The sequence below is a fragment of the Delphinapterus leucas genome, chromosome 10, assembly GCF_059928025.1.
Source record: "Delphinapterus leucas isolate spDelLeu-1000000601 "Yukka" chromosome 10, BTC_Dleu_Yukka2, whole genome shotgun sequence".
Taxonomy (NCBI): domain Eukaryota; kingdom Metazoa; phylum Chordata; class Mammalia; order Artiodactyla; family Monodontidae; genus Delphinapterus; species Delphinapterus leucas.
The window spans coordinates 77,634,468-77,660,645 of NC_143138.1; the positions used below are offsets into that span (position 1 = coordinate 77,634,468).

The 26,178-nt window shown below is 37.6% G+C and overlaps 1 protein-coding gene across 4 annotated transcripts; it reads left to right on the top strand.

The window, feature by feature from the left end:
• Nucleotides 1-11,786: 11,786 nt before the first annotated feature.
• On the top strand, nt 11,787-25,649 carry CEP15 (centrosomal protein 15). 4 transcript variants are annotated; one of them, XM_089919515.1, is made up of 6 exons: nt 11,787-11,858; nt 13,054-13,135; nt 14,549-14,672; nt 19,745-19,813; nt 23,017-23,091; nt 25,240-25,649. In XM_089919515.1, the coding sequence occupies exons 2-6, from the start codon at nt 13,083-13,085 to the stop codon at nt 25,372-25,374; spliced, it is 456 nt and encodes a 151-aa protein (XP_089775641.1). In that variant the 5' UTR covers nt 11,787-11,858; nt 13,054-13,082; the 3' UTR covers nt 25,375-25,649. The 4 variants fall into 4 exon arrangements, with proteins under 4 accessions (XP_089775641.1, XP_089775640.1, XP_089775643.1 ...); XM_089919514.1 differs by lacking the exon at nt 11,787-11,858 and having other exon boundaries at nt 11,888-13,135; XM_089919517.1 differs by lacking the exons at nt 11,787-11,858; nt 19,745-19,813 and having other exon boundaries at nt 11,888-13,135; nt 23,017-23,131; nt 25,222-25,649.
• Nucleotides 25,650-26,178: the final 529 nt, after the last annotated feature.

A 26,178-nucleotide genomic window follows, 5' to 3' on the forward strand; every position in this document is an offset into this window, starting at 1 on the left:
TCTATTTTTTTCATGAAAACATATTCTGAAAGAACAGAATATTCTTGCACAGCTTTGGATAAGGCTCACTCTACTTAAAAGTGCCCCTAGGAATGATTGCAAAATTTAAATACAAATAGTACTACCCTCTTTTTAACAGTGAGTCAGAAATAACTGAATTTTTTTTTCATTCATCTAGGGATTAAAGAGTATTATAATTTTGTGCTTTCAGGAAACACCTCAAAGTCCAATATATTTGTTAATTCCACTCTCCTGGGAAACTTTGTGGGTTTAAAAACATTTTAAAAGTAAGGTTAGATTACTTATCACTGACTTTTGAGAATTAATTTTTAGAAGTTTCAGAATGAAAAGTGGATACTCGGTTCTTTGGAGTCTAAAAAGCATAGGGAAAAAAAAATTTTTTAATAAATAAATAAATAATAAAAATCATGGGAAAATTAGTTCACAAAGCCTAATAAAAAATAAAAAGCTCAGGATACTATTTTAAGATTTATTGTAAAAAATTTACCTTTATTTGCACATTAAATAAATGTGTTCTTTATTCACATACTAAATGAGTTTATCAGTCTTTTCAGATCATTATTTCAGCGATGAGAGAAAATATTATCTTTGAAAAGATGTGAACTGGAAATTCAAAGAATAAAGCAGAACTAAAATACACCAGAGCCTTGCTATCAAGGAAACCTTAGTCCATGAGACAGAACCATGTCCTAAATTACACAATTTATAATAAGGTTTTCTACCACATGTAACAAGACTATGTGTGATACAGTCTAATAAAATAGATCTGCTTTACCATGAATGACACTCAAAAATGAAAATCTTACATGTCACAGTGTCTATCAATTCTGAAAGCACTTTCATATGCGTTATTTCATTTGGCCCTCACAAGTATCCTGTGAAGTTGAGAAAGAAGGTAATATTTCCCTTTCTGGCCAGTGATGAAACTGAGCTCTTAAGTAGGAAATCCGGAGCTAGAATCCACGTGTTCTAACTCAGCAACATGGCCATTTCAACACACTGCCTCTCTATCAAATATCAGTGCAAGGTTCCGGGGCATTTCAGTTGTAAAGGTCAAACTTTTTAGGTTTATTCACAACATAAAATGGGTTAAAATTTCTATAACATCTGGGATAAGAAGATGAGTTGACTACTTTCATATTTCTTTTTCTATACCTGTTATGTTTAAGGTTGACCTACTCTTACTCAAGGTAGAAAATTTTTTTTAATTCTCTTTTTATTTATTTGGTTGCACCAGGTCTTAGTTGCAGCAGGCAGGCTCCTTAGTTGCAGCAGGTGGGTTCCTTACTTGCAACTTGCCAGCTCCTTAGTTGCGGCATGCAGGCTCCTTAGATGTGGCATGAGAACACTCAGTTGCAGCATGCACGTGGGATCTAGTTCCCCAACCAGGGATGAAACCCCAGCCCCCTGCACTGGGAGCACGGAGTCTTATCCACTGCACCACCAGGGAAGTCCCAAGGTAGAAAATTTATATGGATATATTTATGTACAGCAAAGTTGGCAGACAAGTAAGTTTATATAAAGTCTTTTTCCTCACAGAACTTTCTGTAAAGTTCCATAAGTACTCTCAACAGACTATGTTTAAACTATCAATGAAAACAAAATGGTGAGCTTAAAAAAATTAAAAGCATTCCCAGCTGTCAGAAAATGTGTCTTACACAGATAAAAGTTCACGTGCAAAACTAGATTACAATAAAAACTACAAGAAAATCTTGATTTCAACAATGCTGAAAAGCTTTAACAATTTAACATATTTTCTATGTTGTGTCTACTGTGAATTACATCTCTACCAAGAACTCATATATACTGATATATAAAACAAAGAAAATACCATACAAATAATTATTTAATCTTATTTCTCTGAATCCTTAGTTACCTGACAGCAATTCAAAGCATTACTATGAAACACATCCCAGGATTTTATTGTGAACATCACATGTTAACATGAGAGTGTAGATTCAGAAAGCATAACTTTGTAATAGATTTTATATTATTACAGTACTCCACATGCAAAATCACACCATGAATTTAGTAAGTCACTTAGGAGAATGTAGTTGTACAAAGCATGTTTAACATTTTTAATTCTATCATATAATACAGAAAATCAAATTTCTAAAATTGGAAAAAAAAACCCTATTGGGGTAAGTGGCTACAATGATGGGCAGCTATACCAAATGTACAGCACTGAGGTACCTGAGTCATAACTTGCCATGTCTTCCTAACTTTGTTTCTGCAGCCCTTTCCAAACTTGAGATCTCTCTTCTATCACTCAATACCAAAGTGGCTACCTAGGTCTTATTTATTCATTTATTTGACAATCCTGTTATGCAGAATAGGGCTAGGTGCTATTGTAGGTATTAAGGATACAGCAGTCAGCAAGTCAGACAAGGTTCCTGCTGTCAAGAAATTTATATTCTAGTGGGCGAGACAGACAATAAACAAGTAAGCAAATATATATGATATATATGTATATGTGTATGTCTATGTGTCTATGCACATATGTATGCAAATGTATATCAGGGAGAGGTAAGCACCACAAAAATAATAAGAGGACAGAAAGGGACTTCCCTGGTGGCACAGTGGTTTAGAATCTGCCTGCCAATACAGGGGACACGGGTTCGAGCCCTGGTCTAGGAAGATCCCACATGCCGTGGAGCAACTAAGCCCGTGTGCCACAACTACTGAGCTTGCGCTCTAGAGCCCACAAGCCACAACTACTGAGCTCATGTGCCTAGAGCCCGTGCTCTGCAACAAAGAGAAGCCACCGCTATGAGAAGCCCGTGCACCACAACAAAGAGTAGCCCCTGCTCACCACAACCAGAGAAAGCCCGCAAGCAGCAACGAAGACCGAACGCAGCCAAAAGTAAGTAAGTAAGTAAATAAATACTTTTTAAAGAGAGGACAGAAAATGATGGTGAAGGGATTATTTTCGTCCAAGTGGGCAAGAAAGGATTCTCGGGGAGTGACATGTGAAGAGCATGAAAAGCTTTGTGGAAGATGTTCCAGGCAGGGAGAACTCTTGAGTGCAAAAGTTCTTAAGATAGGACTGAGCTTGGTGAGCATTAGCAAGATCAGAGTAAACGAGGGGGAATCTGGTGAGAGGTGAGAACACTGGTGACCAGAGCCTGATAAAGCAGGGCCATGGGAAGGAGCATGGATTTTCCTCAAAGGACAATGAAAAACCACCTCAGGGTCTGAGGAGGAGAGTTACAAGTTCTGATTTATGTTTTGAAAAAAAAATCACTGTGACTGTGGAGAAGATTGTAGAAAGAAAAAAAGTAGAAGAAAAACTAATGAGGAGGCTATCACGCACCAGTCTTTAGTACTTGCATTTTTGGACCCAAACTAGGTGGCCTGTGCTACCCATAGCAAGTTACTTCCAAAACCTAATTTAAGGTTATTCTCTGAAAGTGAAATTAGGACCGATTGAAATGCAAAGGATGGGAGCAGATATCTGTAGATATTACTCAAGAGAATGATGGTGAAAATGAAAATGAAGACTTTAAGAAAGATCCCAAAACCTAATTTTGAGAACTGAAGTGTAACGTCAAAAAAGTATAATTAGATGACAACCATAACTAAAAGATCTAAATTAATAAATTTCAGAACATGTTATTAAAAAATGTGCTTACAAAATGAGAGTAGTGCACATTGAAGGTTGCAAGCCATCAGACCACTGGTATGTGTGTGCACATGTGCTTGCTTTGTTCTTTTTTATTCGAATTAGTTGCTAACACTGAAAAATCAGAAAATTTCACATTAAAATCCAAATTTCTGTCTTCACTTGAAAAAAATCAGAAGCTCTGGCAACTTTATATTCATGCAAGGAAACATGCACAGCAATTACATCAATCATTATAAAATGCTAGCAGAAACTTCTCTAAAATGGGTAAATTCTTTTACTTCAGTTTTTGAGTAACATCGGACTGTTCTTATGTTGCTCAAAAAAAGGAAAAGAAACAAAGCACTTATCGTGTTGCCAAGTTATATTCAGCAAGCATTCGTCAAGAAACTATTAGAAACCAACATCTTCTATTAGGAGTTGGGAGTCTAGGGAAATCAATACAAGGGCACCAAACTCTCTAAAGTAGGATCACATCTCTATTATTAGAAAGCTTACTTAACATTTATTCTACCAACTCAAAGGCAAGTGCCAATTCCAGGATCTGAGATGTTCAGGGTTTAAGCTTCCAGTAGGCTACTTTGAACCTCCATACCTTTGTGGCTAAGAGGCAGAACAACTTCACCTATGCCCTGAGTGCAAGGCCTACAAGGTTTTGGAACTATATGGCCTGGGGGCTCACATGCAGGCCTTTTGCCCTGGGTGTCAGCTACTGCCTATGCATTGATCCACTGTTTGGAAATAAACTCAGGACATAAATTGCTACGTACGAAAAATGAAAATCAATCAAATAAGTCCTCTCAAAAGGATTTACTTAATTCATATAAAATCTGCAATCAATAAATTTTAAAGATATCACATCCTTTCTTTTTCTAAGCCACCTGACAAATCAGGTTAGACTAATCAGGCCTACTTTAAGTCCTTTTCATTCTATTTGCTAGACATCATATCAATGTACAGTAATTATAAACTGGAGATAGTTGCACTCTACATCTATAGAAAGTCTACTAAAGAGCTAGGACCATGAGATGAGAACAAAGTATGATCTGACAAGCTTTTCCTTTCCTTTATAAATACTATCAGAAACATAATTTTAGTACCTTAAAAGCAATACACTAACATTGTGAATTAAATATTTACATGTAAAAAGCGTATTTTTAAATGCACAGCCAAGAAAAGTAAAAGTGATCTCAAATGAACATGTTCGGATATCTGTGCCAGATTTTGGAGTGGACTTTTATGGACCAAATTTTTTATGAAAATAAACTTTGCGTCTATTAAAATTTTTCAAGATATTAAATATGTAATAGTTTTCCCAGTGGCATGTGGTTTGAATTGATATTGGTAAATAATTGTACATAAAATAAAACTACACTGAGTTAAATGTTAGTAAAAATGGCAAAATTAGATACAGGCACTATACCATTGCACAGGTATATGCCATATTACCAGCTGAAAAAAATCTTGCAATTACAGGTCTACACTATTTATTTCATTTGTGTGTACTTACATTTTATACACCTTTGTTTAGGAATATCAATCCAAGATATCATTTGGAGACTATAATTAACTGGATGGTAGAAGAGAATGCGTGTGTGTTCTACTATTTCTGTATTTCAAACAAGTTGGTCTTTGTTAGCTGTGTTTAACTGCCATCTAGAGTTAAAATGAATCCATTTCTTCTCCCCTCTACTACTCTTCTTCAAAATTTTAGGCATATGAGCCAACATGTTTAACCCCTATTTCATAACAAACAACTATTCTTCAAACAAAATAGTAAAAGGATAACTATCCAATTTTTCAAAGTACTATTAACATTTCTACCAGCTGCAAATATTTTCGGTTAACTAAAAAGTGAGGCTCACATGTAATCTAATTAAAACATTGTTTTTGAATATATAAACAAATCAATGAGCAACTAATACACATTTGGACTTGGGGAAATACATTAAAAACTTAAAGAAAATAAAATTTCAGTCTATTTCTATGGCCTCCTGTTTGTATTTTTTCAGAGTCCAAGAAAAGCAGACTCATATATAAGGATATTAAGGAATTATTTCATTTTTTATATCTGAAAAGTTTGATTATAAAAATTAGCCAAATCCCAAGTGTATATTTAACTACCTAATGTTTTTAATATTCTTATGTTAAAAGTGGCATTCGTATCCAAATCTGAGGAGAAGGTCTGTAAGAATAAACCATCAGTAAATCGCTCAGCTTTCAATTTAAGAAAGTCATTACTGAAAAGCAGTAGCACCTAAACTTACACCTAAAGCAGCTAGAGAAAGAACAAACAAAATCCAAAGTTAGTAGAAGGAAAGAAATCATAAAGATCAGAGCAGAAATAAATGAAATAGAAACAAAGAAAATAAAAGATCAATGAAACTACAATCTTGTTCTTTGAAAAGATAAACAAAATTGATAACCCTATAGCCAGACTCATCAGGAAAAAAGGGAGAGGGCTCAAATCAATAAAATTAGAAATGAAAAAGAAGAAGTTACAAACGATGCCACAGAAATACAAAGGATCATAAGAGACTACTACGAGCAACTATACACCAATAAAATGGACAACCTAGAAGAAATGGACAAATTCTTAGAAAGGTACAACCTTCCAAGACTGAACCAGGAAGAAATAGAAAATATGAACAGACCAATCACAACTACTGAAATTGAAACTGTGATTTTTAAACTTCCAACAAACAAAAGTGCAGGACCAGATGGCTTCACAGGCGCATTCCATCAAACATTTGGAGAAGAGTTAACACCGATCCTTCAGAAACTCTTCCAAAAAACTGCAGAGGAAGGAATACTCCCAAGCTCATTCTATGAGGCCACCATCACCCTGATACCAAAACCAGGCAAAGATACTACAAAAAAAGAAAATTACAGACCAATAACACTGATGAACACAGACGCAAAAATACTCAACAATATAGGGGGCCCAGGTTTAATCCCTGGTTTGGGAAATAAGATTGCACATCTCAGTGGCGTGGCCAAAAAAAAAAAAAAAAGGAACCTTGAATGTGTTGGATAAACACAGTGGCCTAGCATTAAATACAATGCTTACCAAGTAGTCAAGTATGCATTTAAGAAAGTTTTTAATTGCTTGCTCAATAGAAGACTAATGATAAAGCCGGTATAGGATTTATAAGAGCAAAATGGGGGGGGGAGAGGAGAAAATAAACAGGAAGGAAGGCTATGAAAGAGAGAATCCCTGCTTCAAGAAAAACCCAAGTTAGAACTCTACTCAATACTGTGTAATAGCGTATATGGGAAAGGAATCTAAAGAAGAATGGATATATGTATAACTGATACACCTGAAACTAACACAACATTGTAAAGCAACTATACTCCAATAAAAATTTTAACAGAAAGAATAAAATATTTCACCAAGACAAAAAAAAAAAAAAAAAGAGGGGCTCAAGATAGACAAGAATGGCAGTCACAAAACATTGCTTTGGGGGAGTTTCAAATAGAACTGCCTGCAAAGAATATCAGACAGTGTTTTGCCTTATTGTTCCTAGAGTGGGGGAACCTCTGGTTCACTGACATGACTCAGAACTTGTCTAAACGTCATCTGGTTCACTAGCCCCCTTGATACTAAATGCCCAAGCCATGAAAATGTAGCACAACTCTAAACACTTTCAGTCATGCTACCCTAAAGAACACAAGAGATATGACATCATGGAAATAGATAAAAGGAAATATGACCCTTCCATTGCACCCCCAAATTTCATACAAAGAAATAAGGGGGAACTTCCCTGGTGGCGCAGTGGCTAAGACTCTGCACTCCCAATGCAGGGGGCCCGGATTCGATCCCTGGTCCAGGAACTAGATCCCACACGCGTGCCGCAACTAACAGTTCACATCCCACAACCAAGGAGGTGAGCCACAACTAAGGAGCCCTCAAGCCGCAACTAAGGCACCCACATGCTGCAACTAAGACCTGATGCAACCAAATAAATTTATTTTAAAAAAAGAAATAAGGGTTTGTTGTTTTTTCTTTTCCCATCAAGAGTGAGGAATAGAAAGGACTTCAATGATTCATGTGGTTCCAGGCTTCAGGCTAGAACTACAACATTGCTTTTTAAAAACCTAGAAATGTTTACTCTTCTTTAAAAATTCAAAAAGTTTCCCTTCTTTAAAACTCCAGAGTCACCTCTTACTTTTTATTCTTCTGCTTCAAAAAAAATAGATAAGGAAAATGAGACCTCTTTATAGATGTTGCATTTTCACTACCATGATATCTTTATTGAATAGAATTTTATGTTCCTGGTCCCTAGCTTGAAAAGTGAAAGAATTGCATACTTTGGATTTTTATTTTGCTTTAAAAATAAAAAAGTAAGTTGCTTTTCATTAAGAAAAGAAAAGGAAAACCCAAGTTAAAGAGTTATAGTGAAACTAACGAATGAATTAAAAGTCACTGGGAAATCAAGGAGACAGGCCTGAAAAAAAAAAGGCCTTTATAAATTATACACATCTGCAAGCATGTCAGTTTAAGACAGAAGGCTTGCATGAGCTTTGAATTACTAAAACTTGGGAAGTAACGAGTATATATATTTCTATGTATACAACATACAAATGATCTACTAAGAATTATCACGTGTGCTGTCAACTTTAAAATTCGAATGCTTCCTCAAGTGAATTTTAGGACTGGTGAGGTTTTTAACTTGCCCCCCTAGAAGGAAAAGTCATATGCAAATGTTCACTGGAAATCTCTAGGATGGCCTTGTTCTCCCAGAGAAGAACATCTACAGCATAGGTGCCAGCTGTGATCATGATTTCTCGACTGCAGAGTTTTATCTGATTGGACCTAGATTGATAGCTGAGTCACAGACCAAAGATCCCAAAGAGGTATCTCGTTGTAAGTTCTCTCTGGCCAAAACCCATGTGGAGACAATTTAAAGCATTACAGATCTATTTGGAGAACAGAATATTTGTCCATAGTAAAATGGACAGTCTACAACTATGGAAAAAGGTAAGATTCTAATTATTTTATTTCAAAGTGAAGAAAAGCAGAAATACAGGCAAGTAGCCCCACTTTCCAAATTTCATCTGGGATTTCCCAAAACAGAAGAGAAACTAACTCCATTTCAGGTATGAGGTCTTTATTTTCTTACTATTTGACTACACAGAGTAAACCCAAAAGGAATCTAAAAAGATGGCCTCTATACAAACCACAATAGAATTTACTGTTAGTAATTTGGAGTCTTTCAAATTGTCAAGGATTCTGCAATTCTTTGAATTATTTCTTACTCTAAAGCTTGTCCTTCCTTTTTCATCCCCAAGCCTTCCTCTTCTGCCCTCATTTCTATTCTCTACTTACCGGTGTCATCTCTAATAACACCTTCTCTTTATTACTGTCAATCCTCTATTTTCACATCCTCTGGTACCAGAAATGAAATCTTCAAAATTGGGGGAAATGAGGAGAAAACACTCTTCTCAGTGCTTCCTTTCCACTGGCCCTCACCCCAGATGTGTTCTCAAGCACACACTCCTGTGTCCACTGCCTCCTTCACATTGAAGTCTTCACCCCCAACTCACCTGCCACCTGATACACACAATCACAAAAACAGACTTCCAAATCCCACCCATTTTTCAAACTCTACCTCAGTCTCCCAAAATGCCATCTAGACTATCCCAATTCATAGTGGTCTCTCCTGTCTTTTCTAGCACTCTCATAATCTGTATGATACGTTTTAATTTCACATTCTCAATATAATATACAGAGTTACTTAGAATACTAACATCAAACAAGCTGCAGTTCATTTACTAGCAGTGTGATCTGAAGTCAGTCATTTCTCTACGCCTCAGTTTTCTCAGCTATGAACAGGAAGATAGTAAGAGTTCGGCATCCTTGCTCATAGGGTTATTATGAGGATTATTCATGCAAAGTGCCTAGTACAGAGCAAGCACTCAATAGGTATTAGCCATTTTTATGTTGTCAACCATCATCCTCTAGTTTTTGCATATATCTTAAGAGCTGAGCCAGATTCTCAGCTGTTGAGAGCAGAGACTACAGCTTATAGATGTTTAATAAATACATCTTTATGACTAAATGAGCCAATAATTTCTAAATAATAATGCTAAGGGAACAATTATAGCATGCTAGTACACAGAACTAGTCTAAGGTTAGGAAAAAATAACTTCACTATATATTTACAGAAAGCCTCATTATGGGCCAGATGTTACTTAGTAGGTTACAACAATCTTCATGGTAGACCATGAATACCTCACTCCAGAAAGTACCTAAACTTACCTAATAAATACAGAAGCTGTACATTAATAGCTAGTCTGTGTAATTGCCAGAGATTCTTCCTCCCCAGCCAGGTATCTCAGAAAGGATCAACCATGGGTTATGTCAGGAGGAAGGGTGCTATCACTGTAGATCTTTAGATAGGGAGGAAATACTTTTATGGGATACTACCACTAAATTATCACAGTCTATCTAGATAACCTCTAAGTATCTGTGAGATATCCCTGCTTACTGTTCTCCTAAAAACTGCAAGAAAATTTCCGAGGTATTCATTCCTTAGTTCAGTGCTAAGGCAGGCAATGACCTAAAGAAGCTGGGCTCCAAGTTGAAAGAGCTGGGATTGTCCCAATTGTGTCACTATGCAAATTCACATAAAGAAGGGAGATGAGTAAAGTTTGTCTTCAGCAACATCCAAATGCTTTAATGAGCCATCTTCCAGTTCTCAACTTCAACCCATTACCAATTTAAGCAAAATCCTTATTTGTTAACGTCCATAAAAGATAAACAAGAACGCCTTGTAACCGTGCCAAAGCTCCATTTCATTCCTAGAACACAGGACCATGCAGAGGTCTATTTTTTATCTTTACTAAGTAACACTGTGAAACAGCTAAATCAAAAGTCCTAGCAACTAAAGACAGACCTCTCTTAAATTATGACAGAATTTCCACGGGGGAATTATTTCATCCATTCATTCAAAAATATCTACTGAGCACCTATAGTCAGGCAGTTCTAGTTGCTCAGCAAATAGAAGAGACAAAAATATAAAAAGGACGTTCAGATTCTAGTTGGGGGTGCACTGGTAAACAAATGAACAAGGGATTATAAAATACATGGAATGATGCTGTGTTCTGGAGAAAAGTAAAACAGGAGAAGGAGGAGGAAGGGTGAAGAGACAGACTTGCGATCTTATACTGCAGGTTCAGGGAATGCTTCACTGAGGAAGTAGGACTGAAAGATGAGAAACTGAGTCTATGCCAGTAACTGGGGAAGGGGCTTTCCAAGCAAAGAAAACATAGAAGTGCAGTAGCCCTGAAGCAGGAGCTAAGTTTTACGTAGATATTCTGGAAGGAAAAAAATTTAACACCTGGATTGGAGTCCTAGCTCTTTGCCCTTTACCAACTCAGTAAACTTCAGGAAGAAAACATTACCCCTCTTGAACCTCAACTTCTTCCTCTGTAACTCAGGATACTACCATGTAACTCACAAAGTTATTTCAAGGGGAGAAAAGGATGTTTAAGAACGCACTTTACAACACTAAGGGATTATTCCCAAATGTTTGTCCTGAGGGCTGCAGGAATTCTAGTTGAGGCTCTGCTGGCTTCAAGCTACAACTTACATAAATGACCAAGCTTGTTTCCTCATCTGTCAAGTTAGGAGAATGGCATCCATCTCACCAGGCGTTGTGGGGATTCACTGAATGAGATCATCCACGCAAATACAACGACTGATACACAAATTCCTCAAGAAGTGAAAGATCAGCATGCTTGTCCCTATGGGGGCTGCCCTACAAGCAGGCAGAGCTCTGCTGCCGGGCTCAGCATCAGATGCCCACCGCGAAGCTCTTCCTTAGGCTCTTGTGGAATTGACTGTAAAGTCTCTGGACGACTCTGAAGTGTTTTTCCCCTTCCCCGTTCTACTGTGATGTTCTGGCTTCTAAGACACCATTTTCACTCTCTGAAGTCTTTTCAACACATGCAGGTACCATTTAAAAAGCGCTTGAAATGGAGCTACCACCAAACGGATTTTCCATGGGGTTCCTGAAGTCCTCCGCCAACCTTCACTTCCTCAGAGAAGCGTCACTTCACTAGCCTTTGGTGAGGGACGCCCTCCTTTTATAAGGACGTGATGACATCACCTCGCGTCGCGTCGCGCTTGCGCAAAGATGGTGGCGTGGCCACGCCCAGGTCTGCACCGAGACCTAACGTCCACACAGTCGGCGGCGCCCTCCCGGAAGAGGTCAGTGTGGGGTTCGGTGAGTGAGTGAGTGAGGTCCGACAGCAGGACGGCCTGCGGGTGAGTGCCCCGAGTGTCCGAGTGTCCGAAGGACGGCTGCGCTCTGGTGGGGCGGATACTGTTAAGGGGGAAGAGGTAGGGTGATGAGGAAAGTTCCCGAGTCCTTCCAGTGTACGCGGAATTTGAGTGGTCCGTGGGCTGATGATTCCTAGAAGCAGCGGATCTTCGGTTCAAACGGCAGACGTTGTCTTGGGGTTAGTGTGAAGTGCTGATGGTGGTCGCAACAGAAAAGAAGTTACTTTGGAGTCACTTCCAGGAATTTCCTTGACGCTGCCTCCGAAACTGGGAAGAAAGCGGCGAGGATTGGCCTGCAGTGATTTCGTCGGAAAGTATCTGTAACTCGACCCCTTCCGGGCGAGCCTGTCAGTGACTGCTGTCCGCGGTGCTGAAAACAGAGCGGCGCCTTGAGGAGGAAACCCGTTGAGGGCAGGACGGTGTTTCTGTTTCCCTTGGCGGTGCTCAGTGTCGTACGCTCCATGTGTGTGTGAAGGAAGGGCTCCGTTTTTTTAAAAAATCAGTGCTGGACACTCAGGCGGTGAGCAGACAACCAGTATTAACTCAATAAGATTTAGGAAAGCCAGTGCTTCATTCCAAGAAGGAATTTTCATTCCTGTTTTTTTATTACATCATTGCAGCTCAAATTGCATTCTCCCTTTGGGCAGGCACCTTCAGCTCTCGCACCCAACCATATTTGCCTGCAGACTCAGTCTTCCAAGTAGTTCGCTAGACCTCTGTCTGTATTGGCCTAGGCGCTTTCCTCTGTTGAATTTTACACAGTGGGGGTTTTTTTTTCTCTTTCTTTCTTTCTGTTGATTCAGTAAAATGTTTACTAGTCTTAGTACCAGCTGCTTGTTTGTTTTGAATTCTGATGAAGGTTAAAATGTGGGTAAAAAAAGAAGAGGGGAAATATGCTGCATTTACCTGTGTCACAGTGTTCTGGGATGCATCTGGCATACGGAAAACTATGTATCATGAGTAGAAGTGTTTTTAAGTGCCTTCCTTTCATTTTATACATTATTATAGCTCAAGTTGTATTTTTCCCTTCTGAGAGAACCAGTGGATTGAGGTGCTGAATGATCAAATGTTGCAAAGCTGAGGACATGTGGTACAAGTAACTTTAAATGTTATTATTTAGCAGAAAGCTTATAAAGGCAGCTTTGATTAAAGATGGCGTCCCTGTTTGCTCAAGAAATTCGCCTTTCTAAAAGACATGAAGACATGTAAGTTTTTTAAAAAGGCTAATCTCAATGTACAAACTGTCCTGGCTTTATTAGTGAAACTGTGTGCACAGGAAGACTTAAAAATCTGTAAGTGTGTCATTTTAATTTTCTGACACTTGAGAGATTTTGGTGTTAAGGCATGTCATTATCCCTCTAGACTAATAAAGATTAAAAGGTCTAATTGTGTTTTCTGTCTTCTTAATTCTTGTTACTAATATCTAGATAAATTCATTCTCCCTCTAAGCTTTCTATACTCCACATTGGTATTTAATGAACTTCTCTAAACTTCTTACCAAGGGCTGGCTCTCATGGGTATGTGACTGTGTAGTCACAGGCCCTGCACTTGATGCTCTAACTTCACTGTCTTGAAATCCCCAGTAATTTTTTTTTTTAACAAGGGACCCCAAATAATTTTTTGCCAAGGAGAAAAATTTTCATTTTGCACTGGGCCCTGCAAATTATATGGCCAGTCCTGCACTTATATTTCGTATTAACCCTTCTCTAACCTCTGTATTGTGGGCTCTCATGTTTTCCTTTAATTACCAGGCTCTCTACCGTGGCCTCCTAAGGTATTTTTCTTACAAAAATTACTGTTCAGAGACCTGGGGTTTTAGTTCTACCCTCAAGAACAGCCCTATGCAACACAGTGTTTCTTGAAAAGCTCAACTATTTGGGAAATGGTTACACTGTTAGGTGTACCATTTGTGTATTTTTTTCTCATCTGATCATTTAATAAGACCAAAATCTTGTAAAAATGAGCATATAACCAGGGAGAAACTTTTAAAGTCCTCTATATATATATAACAAAGTAGTTTGATAATTTACTTACACCTTTCTACATCTTTCTTCAATTACTGTTTTACCTTGTTGTGAGTATGCATGTGTAAACACAGCCTCTCACTCATATATGGAACCATCATCTTTCTCTTGGGAAAAGAGGAAAAAAATATTTTTATTGCTTCTTCAAACATATGGAAGTTTAGCACAATTCTAAATGTGTAACATAAGATTCAGGGGTACTGAAGTGTTAAGCAGAAGGTTTCGTATAGCAAGTTATATCAACGTATGTGTGGGGAGGTATATATAAGTATGTGTACAAAGGGATATGTATTACAGTTTGCATTTTCACTAAATATTTTTCAACACTCTACAATAATTTCAAAAGACCAGAGAGGTTACAAAAACAGAAACATGTACTTATAGCGTACATATGAAAATAAAAATAATTTTACCAAGACTTAAGACGTACTGAACTACCTAAGGTTTTCACTGTCTTATTAATTGACATAGTAATTGGCTTTCAAAACAGGTTGAACTTGAAGGGAGGTGCAATTAAAAATGAGTTATTTATCAGTGTATTGGTCAAGCAATAAAATGTTTCTTTAAACTTTATATAATCTTCATTTTCTCTAGAGTATCACAAAGATTAATGTTACTTCAACAAATGGGGAATAAACTTGGAGATCAAAACAAGGAAAAGACCCCTCAGATGCAAACAGCTGAGACTGCTTTACAAAGGAACCTTAGTCTTTTAAAGGTAAGATTCTCTGAATTAAATATATTTTCCCCACGTTGCAAAAACGTTTTACGTCAACTTCATAACTTTGATTTTTGTAATTTCTTCGTTTTGAGTTACAGAAAGGATTAATGAGGTACTGTCTATTTTTTAAACCCATGTTAATTGGACCAGAAGCACGGATTCTCATTTTTTAAAATGAAAATACTTGAAGTTTGCTTAGGCTAAGGAAAAATCAGTCACCACAGGAAGAATTTTAAGGTCACCTTTGTGCGAGAATAAATACAAGACATAGCTTCTATCTTCCATCTTCTTTTATTCGTAGGGAGATCCTGAAACACGATAAAGCACCTATCATGTATTTAAAACAATTTGATTTTGCCCTACTGGGGCCACAGTCAACACACAGAATTCATATCTAAGATAACAGATTTCCCTGATCTTTTTTGATGGTGATGGAGGAGGTGGTCAAAGTATGTGATTGCGCAAGGCCTCACCATTTGGCCAGTGTGCCCATTTGGAGTAAAATCATATGTGTAACATTTTTGGCTGCTTGCTATACTTTGCTTCCAGAATTGTATGGCTTCATCCATAATTAAAACCCTAAAGTTTGCTTCCATTCAAGCTTCCAAGAGATCCTATGACTAAAACATTTGGTAGTAAGGCTATATTATTTAAGTTATAAAGCAGTGTTTTCAGTTTTTGATTGTTAAATATTTTCATCGATAGGCATGATGTAGTTCTCTTCTGTCCTCACTAGAGGATAAAGGAAGAGGAAAATTCAGTTATCTTCTCAGCTTCTGGCAGTTTGATCCACAGTAATTTAAGTCACAGCCATAGTGCTACCAAAGCATTCTATATTGCCATATGTCTTACTTGCCCAATGGTGTTTGCAATATTTATTTTTAAGTGGAAATATATAGGGTAATCTAGAATTTGCACTGAAAAGTCAGAAAATCTAAATTGGAAGTCTTGAAGGCTTGTTTGCTACTTATTACAGCAAGTGCAGGTAATATTAAGTGTCTTCCTTTTAATGAGAAAATATTTGATGAATGCCCAGAGGGTCCTTACTATTGAGCTAGTTCTGGGCAGAAAGTGAGGATAACAAAGTAAGTATAAGTTAGAGTTCTTTAGATCAAGTAGCTTACAGGCTCAGTTGATGACATAAGGTTGTCACACACAAAATAGAGACCTTGTATGATCAAACATTAATTAAAATATGTGGAATACTCAGCACTTTAGGAGTAAGTGTAAAAACTCTTTGAAAGCTAGAATATGCTATGAGGTCTCAGAGAGGAAGCTAAGCTGGAGCTGCATTTCAGTAGGCAGATGGGAAGGCATGCCATTGAATTTTTAAGGAAGATTCAAGACCAGAAGAAGAACGAATGGCCTTACTAATAATGTTCATGGGATCCTAAGCTAACTAGCTTGGAAAGTCACAGGAAACAAGGCTGAATATGTATTCTGAGACCAGATGAAGAAGTTGAGACTTGGTATGTAGAGATGATATAATATTGAAAGTGAGCCAAAAAAAAAAAAAAGAAAGAGAGAGAGAGACTTATATAAGAAACATATGAATGGGTCTTTAAGAAAGAGTCATTTGCTATTTAGATGCAAAGTGATTTCAATAATGGAGAGATTGAATTTAAGGAAGGTAGCTCCTTGTCATATCTAGAAGGAAGATAATGAACCTAGTTTCATAGCCATTAGAAACCAGTTTGGTATGGTGTTTTTTCCCTTAATTATCAAAGTAATATATTCTCACTATAAAAAAAACTTGAAAGAGCAAAGATGAAAAAGAATACCTTCTATATCATCTGCCCATTTAGAAATTAGTATATTTTTGTGTATTTCCTTTCAATCTTTTTATAAACATTTTTCAACTATCTCTTACATCCCAGATACAGTGCTTGCTGTTAGAGACGCAGTTTTTCCCCGTTTTTCTCTTAAACATACTTCGAATAACTGGATATGCAATTTTTTGTCCTTCTTTCCCGCATATTATTTTCTTTAACTTTGGGTATAATCTTAGTGGCTCTCTCATAGAAGTTATCGTGACAGTAAAATAAATAGGACTTGCTTACACAATTTGAGTTGGGAGAGACTTTAAAAAGCATATAACTTATATTCTTATCTAAAGGTCTTTTTTTTTTTTAAGCATAAAAACTTTTCCCAAAGATATAAAATAGATAAAAGTGGACCTGCTTTGGCCCAAAGCCCTATCCATTCAGCCTTTTCTTGCCTGCACTGCTGTGGCTCTAAGGAACTGTGAAAACCAATGATCTGGGCTAATCCCTTAATTTAGAGATGAGAAAACCGTAAGGTAACTACTCCTAATACCCCTTTGTCAAGAACAGGTTAAGTTATAGCAGGATAGGTACTTAAGTACAGAGTGCACTTGAAAATGGTACCATTAAAACCTGGCAGCATTCCTATAAAATAGTAACAAAATAGGGATGACTGTATCACCGTCCATTATTTGACCTTACTCACATGTTCTGAACAATATCACAAACACTAAAAGGGCATGAGCTTTAACTTTCAGAAAGAAAGATATAACACTAGCATCTTTCAATGATGTAGTTTTATACTTAGAGAAGCCAAAGTTGTTTCAAAACGGGTATGAGTTGAGTAAAATTAATGGATAAAATGTAAACATAAAAAACAACAGCAACCCTATATATATACAGCTGGAAAATAGACACCACATTCATATTAGCAATAAAATTATAAAATACATAATTGGGAATGCTTTTAACAAGCGATCTGCATGAATGGTATTAAGATAATTATTACACTTCAGTGGGAGCTGTAAGAGAAAATTTAAATGGAGACATACGCCTTAATCCTGCCTGGGGAGACTATTATTTTTCTAAGTCAGTTGTCACAAAGTTATTTTTAGATTTAATAAAATCCCAACAAAAATTTCTCTAATTACACTTGAAAAAATAAATTAGCAAAAATATCAAAGCATGATTTTAAAAGGGGAGCAATAAGAAAGAGACTAATTCCATCAAACATATTAGTAAAAGAATGAATAGGAATCTAAGCAGTAAAGAAAACTCACAGTGAAGGTTTAGTCAGTAAATATAGAAGGTAGCGGCCTTTGAAAACAGGCTCAGGGATTTTTTCAATTAGTATTAATAAATGAAATTTAGCAAAATCATAATGGATTTGAAAGACAGAGGATTTTATTTCTACAGATACTTTCATGATATAAAGTGCCATCTCTCCCACCTTTCCCTCCACAAAATTTAGTTTAACCCAAAAAGGCGACTTTGTGGTAACAAAGATCCTCTTGTGAGGAGGATGGACGAACACTCTGGCATGAGGAAGGATGGGAGCATCCCACAGCAGATTAAAGATTCACGCCAGAGAGTGACACTTATACCATCACACACACTGGAAGCGTGTTTTTTTAATTGCTATAAAAATTTCACACCTGTGTAAAAGAAGGAATAGAAGAATGTATTTCCATGCACTTATCACCCAGATTCGATCATTATCGGAACACAGCTAGCCTTGTTTTGTCTATACTCCTCACTCCCACCCCTTAAGATCATTTTGAAGCTAATCCTCAGACATTGCATTGTTTTATCTGTATATATTTCAGTATATCTCTTTTTTTTTTTTTTTTTCCTTGGCTGCATTGGGTCTTCGTGGCTGCATGCAGGCTTTCTCTAGTTGCAGCGAGCGGGGGCTGCTCTTCATTGCGGTGGCTTCTCTTGTTGAGCAGCACGGGCTCTAGGCTCACGGGCTTCAGTAGTTGCAGCATGCGGGCTCAGTTTTTGTGGCTCACGGGCTCTAGAATGCAGTCTCAGTAGTTGTGGCGCATGGGCTTAGATGCTCTGCGGCATGTGGGATCTTCCCGCACCAGGGCTCAAACCCATGTCCCCTGCACTGGCAGGCAGATTCTTAACCACTGCACCACCAGGGAAGTCCCTCAGTATATCTCTTTCTATATTTCAATATTTATCACTAAAAGATCAGCACTATTTTAAGCAAAATCAAAGTATCAGTATCAACCTAAGAAATTAACAATAAATCCTCAAATATCCAATCAGGTTCCAAATAAAATCCAATTTGTAATTGATATATCTCCTAAATTTCTAAAAGACTCCCTGCCCATTTTTTCCCCCCTTTTCATATATTTGTTAAAGGAACTGGGTCATTTGTCCTGTCGAGTTTCTAGATATTGCTAATTCTATCACTGAGGTACCCATTTAACACGTTCCTCTCTTCCCCCTCATTCCTATAATTGACAGATCTAAGTTGTGCTGTGCAACAGAAATATAATTCAAGCCACATATGTAATTTTAAATTTCCTAGGAACCATTTTTAATAACGTCAACCTAAACAGATTACATATTATTAAAATTTCAAACAAAATATTTCAAATGTAACTGCTATTAAAGGTTAGTAAATATTTTATATTCTTTTTTCTTACTAGACCTTCAAAATTCAGTGTGTATTGTGTGCCTACAGCACATCTTAAGTCAGACTTGTACATTTCGAGGGCTCAGCAGCCACATAAGGCTAAGGAATACTCCACTAACAGTGCAGATTACAGAGGCCTGATCAGATTGAAGTTCGATGTTTTGGGGAAGAACACTTCCGTAATGCCAGGCTCTCTCTCTCGTTTTGGAATGTTAGTTGTTGATGATCATTGCCTAAGTATATTCATTAGGGGTTGCAAAAAGCAATATTCAATTATTTTATTCCTTCTCATTCAACTGCTAATTATTGAGAAACTTCCCTTCATCAATTATTTGGTTACACTGAGGTATATTTCACAGAGGAAAAAGCATGATGAATGCTTGATTCTATTTGGTTTTCAAAATAATAGGTTGGTTCTCTAGTATCTTCCAAAAGTGACCAATTAGGTGTTGTTGGTTTTGGTTGCTTGCTTGTTTGTTTTTGAGCTGTCTGGGATTTGAAATTTTTCAATCCATTTCCATTTTTATTCCTACTTATTCTCAACTTGTCCCATTTTTACCAAGTGAGAGCCTCGTCAGATTAGCTCCTGAGTGCTTCTGATGGCATCTTAACAGTCTGACAGTTTCCTTTCTTTCTGGTCTGATGCGATCTTCCAGGCTCATCATGTGCGTTTGCTGCTTAGACCTGGAGTCGGCCATTGTTCCAAGGAGCCCTGGATCCTTTTGGTAGGAAATATGTTCAGAGCCCTCTATCTGGGCACTAGTGGGGTTTATTGCAACTTTTTTTTTTTAAGATAAAATACTTCAGGAGCTCATATCAGAAATTCCAGAATTCCAGTTTGCAAGACTTTTAACTTAAAAAATCATGGATCTTGTACCTCTAACTTCTTTTCCTCAAACCAAAAATCTGTTCCCAAAGAATTTTCCAATACCAATGTATCCTGTGATACAGACAGCACTGTCACCACCCATGTGATTACTGAGAATGGTTTTCAGTAACATACTTTTTACAATCCTTTTTGTCATTAGGGTGTATCTCACTAGGGATGCTCAGTCAAAATACTGTGTTCTAAGACCACTTGATGTAATTCTTCTCCATGTGGTTATGCCACCACTAGATAGCAGTTAGGTTTGTTTCATTTTATTTTCAAATTTGTAGGGATTGCTTTTTCATTTGTTCTCTAACTATGTAAAAATTTAAATGGTCTAGTGACAAATCTGTACAACAAGGCAACAAGGTACAGGTAAAGCTGGCCAACTAGCCTTTCTTCCTCTCCTCTTTTTTCCTTTTCTCCCCCTACCCCCTTGGGTGCTTTGTAAAAAAAATTTTTTTTTAAGTTCTTGGTTTATACTCAGGAAACTTTGATACCTCAGTCTGTATTTATTTAATGAATACTTAAGTACCTAGTACATACCCTGCACTTTGTTAGATTCTCAGATGCTTAAAGGTTGTATGAGACGCAGCCCTTACCTTCGGACAGCATATAGTGTAAAGGAAGGTTCATATATGGAAGTATTAAGATTTAACTTGCTATAGAAGGCTGGGGTCAAACTGCCAAGATTCGGGGTCAGGCTAAGGAAGGCATGTTTGATCCTCTGTGTTGTGAGTACCAATTTTTTTTTTTTTTTAATCTAGGGGAGGACATATTTAAGGTACTTTTTAGCAAAACTAATCAGTTCCATGTTAGGTATGGATTGAACTAAAGTGAGATACGGCCTAGGCATGAGTACAAGTAAATATTAAGTATTTGTTGAATGAAACAGCATTGAGAATGACATGGAAAGGCTCGAGGAGACATCCTGATGGAACAATACAGGGAACTTTGAATTTTTCAATGGCAGGAATAAGAACAGTTGGAGTTCGAGGATACAGCATAGGTATCTGAGTGGGTAGAATTCCCACTATTATACATTCAATACATTCGGTGGAAAAAGATGAGTTTAGTTTTATCAGGTTGAGAAATAAGGGCTAGGAAGAAAAGTTAGCCATCCCTTCTCAGTAATAATTAAAGCTAGATCAGCGACAGTCTTGGAGAGAGAAAACTTAAAAAGATGGGGACAGATGTCACAAATCTTAAGAAAGCCCACCCTGAGGACTAAGCCAGAGAATAAGGAGCCAGCTGAGGAGAAGGAGTCCAAGAGGTAAGCGAAACATCTCAGAAAGTGAAATATGACTTAAGCTAAGGAAGAAGTTCTCTGGAGGGGTGATAATCCCTTGTTGAAATGCTGCAGAGGGGACAGTTAGGTGAGGCTGACTTAGGGCTGCTTTTCCAGGCCACAGGTCCCTCCTCCTAAACTCATCTCCTGCTCTTTGTGTTGCAGATCTGCTCTCCTCTACGAGATATTCAGTATCCTTATTTTCTGATCTTTAAGAAAAATGTTTAATCTTGCCTATAGGTGCTAGTGGCACCCAGATCTCCCAGTAAAGATAACTTTGTAACTGTTCTTAGGATAATGGTAAAATTGGGGTTCTGATTTTTATTGTTTGATTTGTAGAAGTAAAAAGTGGCTCTTCCAGGACCTTCTTAAAGTTCAATGTAATCAGAAGACTGGGCTCCCATGTCTGTTGTATCATCGGCATCAAGAGCTCTTTAAGCCTGAGTCTTGGCCGTGAACTTCTGGTATGGGAGAGACATGCTTATAGATGGGCATTTTATCCCTAAATTGTTGTCTTTCCCCTTCAAATCACCTTCCTCTAGACAGCAGGTGCGTTACTGGTTGTGCAACTTTGGGGAGTCCCTTTAGGGAGTTTCCTGTTTTTCCCTTTTCCATTTCACACCCATTCCTTGCTCCCGCCGCTGCCATCTGCTATCTCTTTTCTCCTGTTCAGCGTTGGCTTCTTCACACCCCACTCCCACGCCCTTTTCCATCGCTCTCCTTCTGTCCAACAGCCCTGTACTTAGATCACTCCAGTGCTTGTACATGGAGCAGAGAACTTTCTCTCTTCTCTCAACTCACTAAGCTCAAAGGAGAGAGAAAATTCACATGGCCTTCAACCAACACCCTGGAAACTTGACAAACCTAAGGAAGCACAAGACAACACAGGTGCTGATTTGGGGAGTATTTATTTAACAGGGCTCGAATATTTCTGTTAACAACTTGCAAAGTCTTACATTTCTGGGTGTGAACTTTATGTGCAGATCTAGATAAAATCTTTACTGACGTATGAATCAACCTTAAGTACACTTGTGTTTCTACAAACGTAAGAGAAAACACAAACATCTACAAGTTCAACTACAAAGTACAGCACGATACTTGAATGCCATCAGCTGAAGGATGTATCAGTACTACCTAGCAATAAAACTTGCCTTTGAGATTAGCTTAGCAATCTGATACTAAAAATCTAGATAGCATAGTGAAAGGTTCCTGTTGCAAAGTACTCAGGTACCTCATGGACCTTTTCAATACGGGAAGTATTTGCCTAAGTATAAAATTAAAAAATGGAATATTGAACAAATGTAATGTGTGTCATTCATATACCATTTGCATGATCTGGGCAGACTAGAACTCTCTGAAGGTCAGCCTAGCATGGGTCTGAGTATCTGATTGTTTTTCGTATCGGAATATTTGACTATTTTATCCATCTGGCTGTTTTTAAAGGATTTTAAAGCTAAGTTAGTACTCTGAGCAGTTTAGAGGAAGTTCTTTTTCCAAGAATTATTGGCATTTCCTAGCTACTTAAAATGAAAAAGGCAGAACTTAGAAGTACCACCCCCATCCCTGCCTTTTATTTTAAAATAAGAAACCCTGCATCCTCTCTTTGAAACCGGTTAATTAAGCAGTGATCTGTCAGTGCCTGTCCATCAGTTCAAACTGTATATCCAGAGGAGAGTTGAAGCGAGAGATCTGGGATACAGATATTGCTATTACAGGTGCCATTTGTGTGTGTGGTTTAAATACATTTTGTTTTGAAAATGCTTCTGTTACAGGATATAGAAGCGGCAGAGAAGTCTCTACAGACCCAGAATCATCCAGTTCCATCGCCTGAGGTGGCTTCTCTTGAGGTGAGAATCTTAAGGAACAAATGTGAAAGAAGAGACCCTCAAAAAAAAAAAAAAAAAAAAAAAAGGAAGAGAGGCTCTTCAGTTAGTAGTGCATTGTAAGTGGCTGTGTATGTATATATCCCAGATTCCTTCATTTAGTAAAATAAATAAGATGGGTCTCACTGATCTCTCTATGTCCACAGTGCCATGCTTTGTATGTAGTGGGTAATCTGTAAGTATCTGGGTTTTAAAAAAATTTTACATCAAGTGAAAATTTTATCAAGACCTTGTGTCTTTTCACCGAGTCACTTAGAAATGACTCTTGTTAAATCCTAACAGACAATATGCACGAAATCTTAAGATGACAGCCTAACCAAAATGCTTTTCCTGTTGGCTGATGTTAGAAGTAGCAGCTCAGTCTCTTCACCAAAAATGCAACCAACGCTATTTAAATGCATATTATCATGCAGTATAGCGTGGCTTTTGTCTGTTTGATTTTGCTCAGTTCAAGAACAGATTGGGAAGATGGTTGGCAAAAATAAACCGTATTTGGTATACGAATGTATGTGTGCTGAAAGGGAATTTGCTACATATAGAATAGTTTGATTTTATATTTTTAATGACCTTTCTTCAATACAGTTTTTGTTTGCTTCCTAACCAGTGATGTGAATAGACTCAAAAATTAAAGGCTGAGAATTTGCCCTGCAATTTTCTGTGTCATCTAGAGTAATAAGGAAAGGCAGTGATCAAGGATAGAAAGAACTCCCGTTCAAAGTTGCGCCTTGGGCATGTCTTTTTCTTTGTTGAATTTTCCAATACCTTACTCTGGCCCGTACAGGGCCCACACAATAGGGGTTAATCCAGCCGTGAATGGCGGAGAAACACCCAACCACAGGCCTTGGTTGGTATTTTTCTTAGCTAGTCTCGCACAGCAGGATGACCTTTATTTTAAGTATGTCAGGCTACTTCTCAGACCACATGCATAGATACATGGAACCCCTCATCATTTTCAGCTTTCAGAGCCCTCATACCTTTTTTTTCTTGTTTTTTTAATAATAGCATCTTATTTTTTTTTATGTTTTAGTTTTTACTTTTTGGCTGCACCAGGCAGCTTGTGGGATCTTAGTCCCCTGACCAGGGATCGAACCCGAGCCCACCGCAGTGGCAGTGCTGAGTCCTAATCACTTGACTGGCGGGGAATTGCCCCCACCCCCTACCTTTTTAATGCTCAGTGTGAATAATTATGTCTCCCCAATGCTATCTAACTCTTTGACTGATTCTGAAAATGAGCTGGATAGTGAAGATCTCATATCAAATGCCCTCCTGTGACACAGAGCTTCTGCCATCTGACTTTTCTCTGACCTCCTTCGGGCACTCAGCCAAGAAACCATGCAAGCGTGTAGATGCCATACAGCAATGCAGTATGAGCTTCTACAGCTTACAGACTGCTACAGTCAGTCTAGAAACACAGCGTCTCAACTTCCAAGTTACTTGAATTAAAAATAGCTAGATGATGTTGATATTATTGTTATTATCCAAAAAAATGTGGGAAGAAGTTACAGTTTGCCATATCAGGTGCTCTTCTAAAAGATATAGCGGGTGCATAATTTTGCGGATGCATAACTTTAAATGTTTTTTCCCCCCTACAATTAAGGGGTCAGTTCACCTGAGTCCTCTAGCATGCCCCTTGTATTTCAGGTGCTGATATCATCCAGGTCACATCCTTTTCTGTTAGTTCTAAAGCAGTTGTTCATGTTGAATCATTTCATTGTGATAATTTTAGTATGGGCAATCATTTAGTATGGGATTGGGAACAGTAAACAAAAACTTTGAATGATTGTATAGCCATAAATGATACTACTGGTAATAATCACAAGATTGGCCACAAGAGGGCGTGTAAAATCACAATAAAATTGTAAAACCTGTAATTCTGCCAGGCTCTAGTTTTACTGAGAAATTTGAAAATTAACACTAGTAAGTAGCCAGATTTTTTTCTAAAATTAACATAAAATATTCTGTAGAGGAAGTGCATTCTACGTATATGTGTGAGTGTGTGTGTGTGTGTACGCACACACACACTTAAGTGAATAAACATTTAGACTATTATGAAGAGCCAAGTTCAATTGCTTGATATGCTTTTTTACTTTTGGATGTTGGTTTTTTTTCCAGACTCTTTACTGGGCATCAGTAGAAGAATATATTCCCAAATGGGAACAGTTTCTTTTAGGAAGAGCACCATATCCTATTGGTGTTGAAAATCCAAATGAAGCAGAAGATACCATTCAAAAGGAGGTGCAGCAATAGCTTCTTCACATACTATTTGAAAAACCTATTTAGGAAAGCTGAGTGTTAAAGAATATGCAGATCACTGCAGGAACTTTAGGAATCAGACATGTTCAATTGTCTCATTACTTCCTCAATGACAATGAAGATTTGAAAATCTACTTGGAACTTTCAGGCCATCACTGGGAGACCTACTGCTCTTTCAGTGTCATGAATTTGCTTTCTACCAAACCCATGGAAGTGTTAAAAGCTGATACTGAAAGGTGGACTGTTGATTAAATAAGCTGCTGAATGAGTGTTGTGCGCTGTTGAAAGAAAAAAAAAAAAAGTCATTTACTGCCACTATCACCTAAACAGTGAATACCAGTAGTTCTGATTTTACATCTTCTATAATCTTTACTTTTCAGTTATTTTGTTATGGGGATAAGGCTCAGGATCCAAGTGGTTGTTTGCTCACTCTTTTAGCTTTTTAACAAATGAAAAGACAGTGACAATCGCTTAGTATAATAATATTGATCAGGAAATAGATTCATAGGATTTTGTCCCTCATAGATCACTGGACCTGTAAAAATTCTCGAAGCAAGAACTAAACTACCAAGCATTCAATAAGTAGCCAGTTTCAGGAGGGCTCAGACTGGGTTCTGAAAAAGGACACCTATTAGAGCTGGGAATGGTCGCTGGATTTTGACCTGGTTATTTAAAGATTGCCAACCCTGTGAACACAAGTAACTCTTCTCTCATCTTTTCATCTTTAAATCTATCCTTCCCTGTCCCTTCTATTTTCTTTATTTCTCAAACAACTGTCAGTCAGAAACTTTTGGGTCA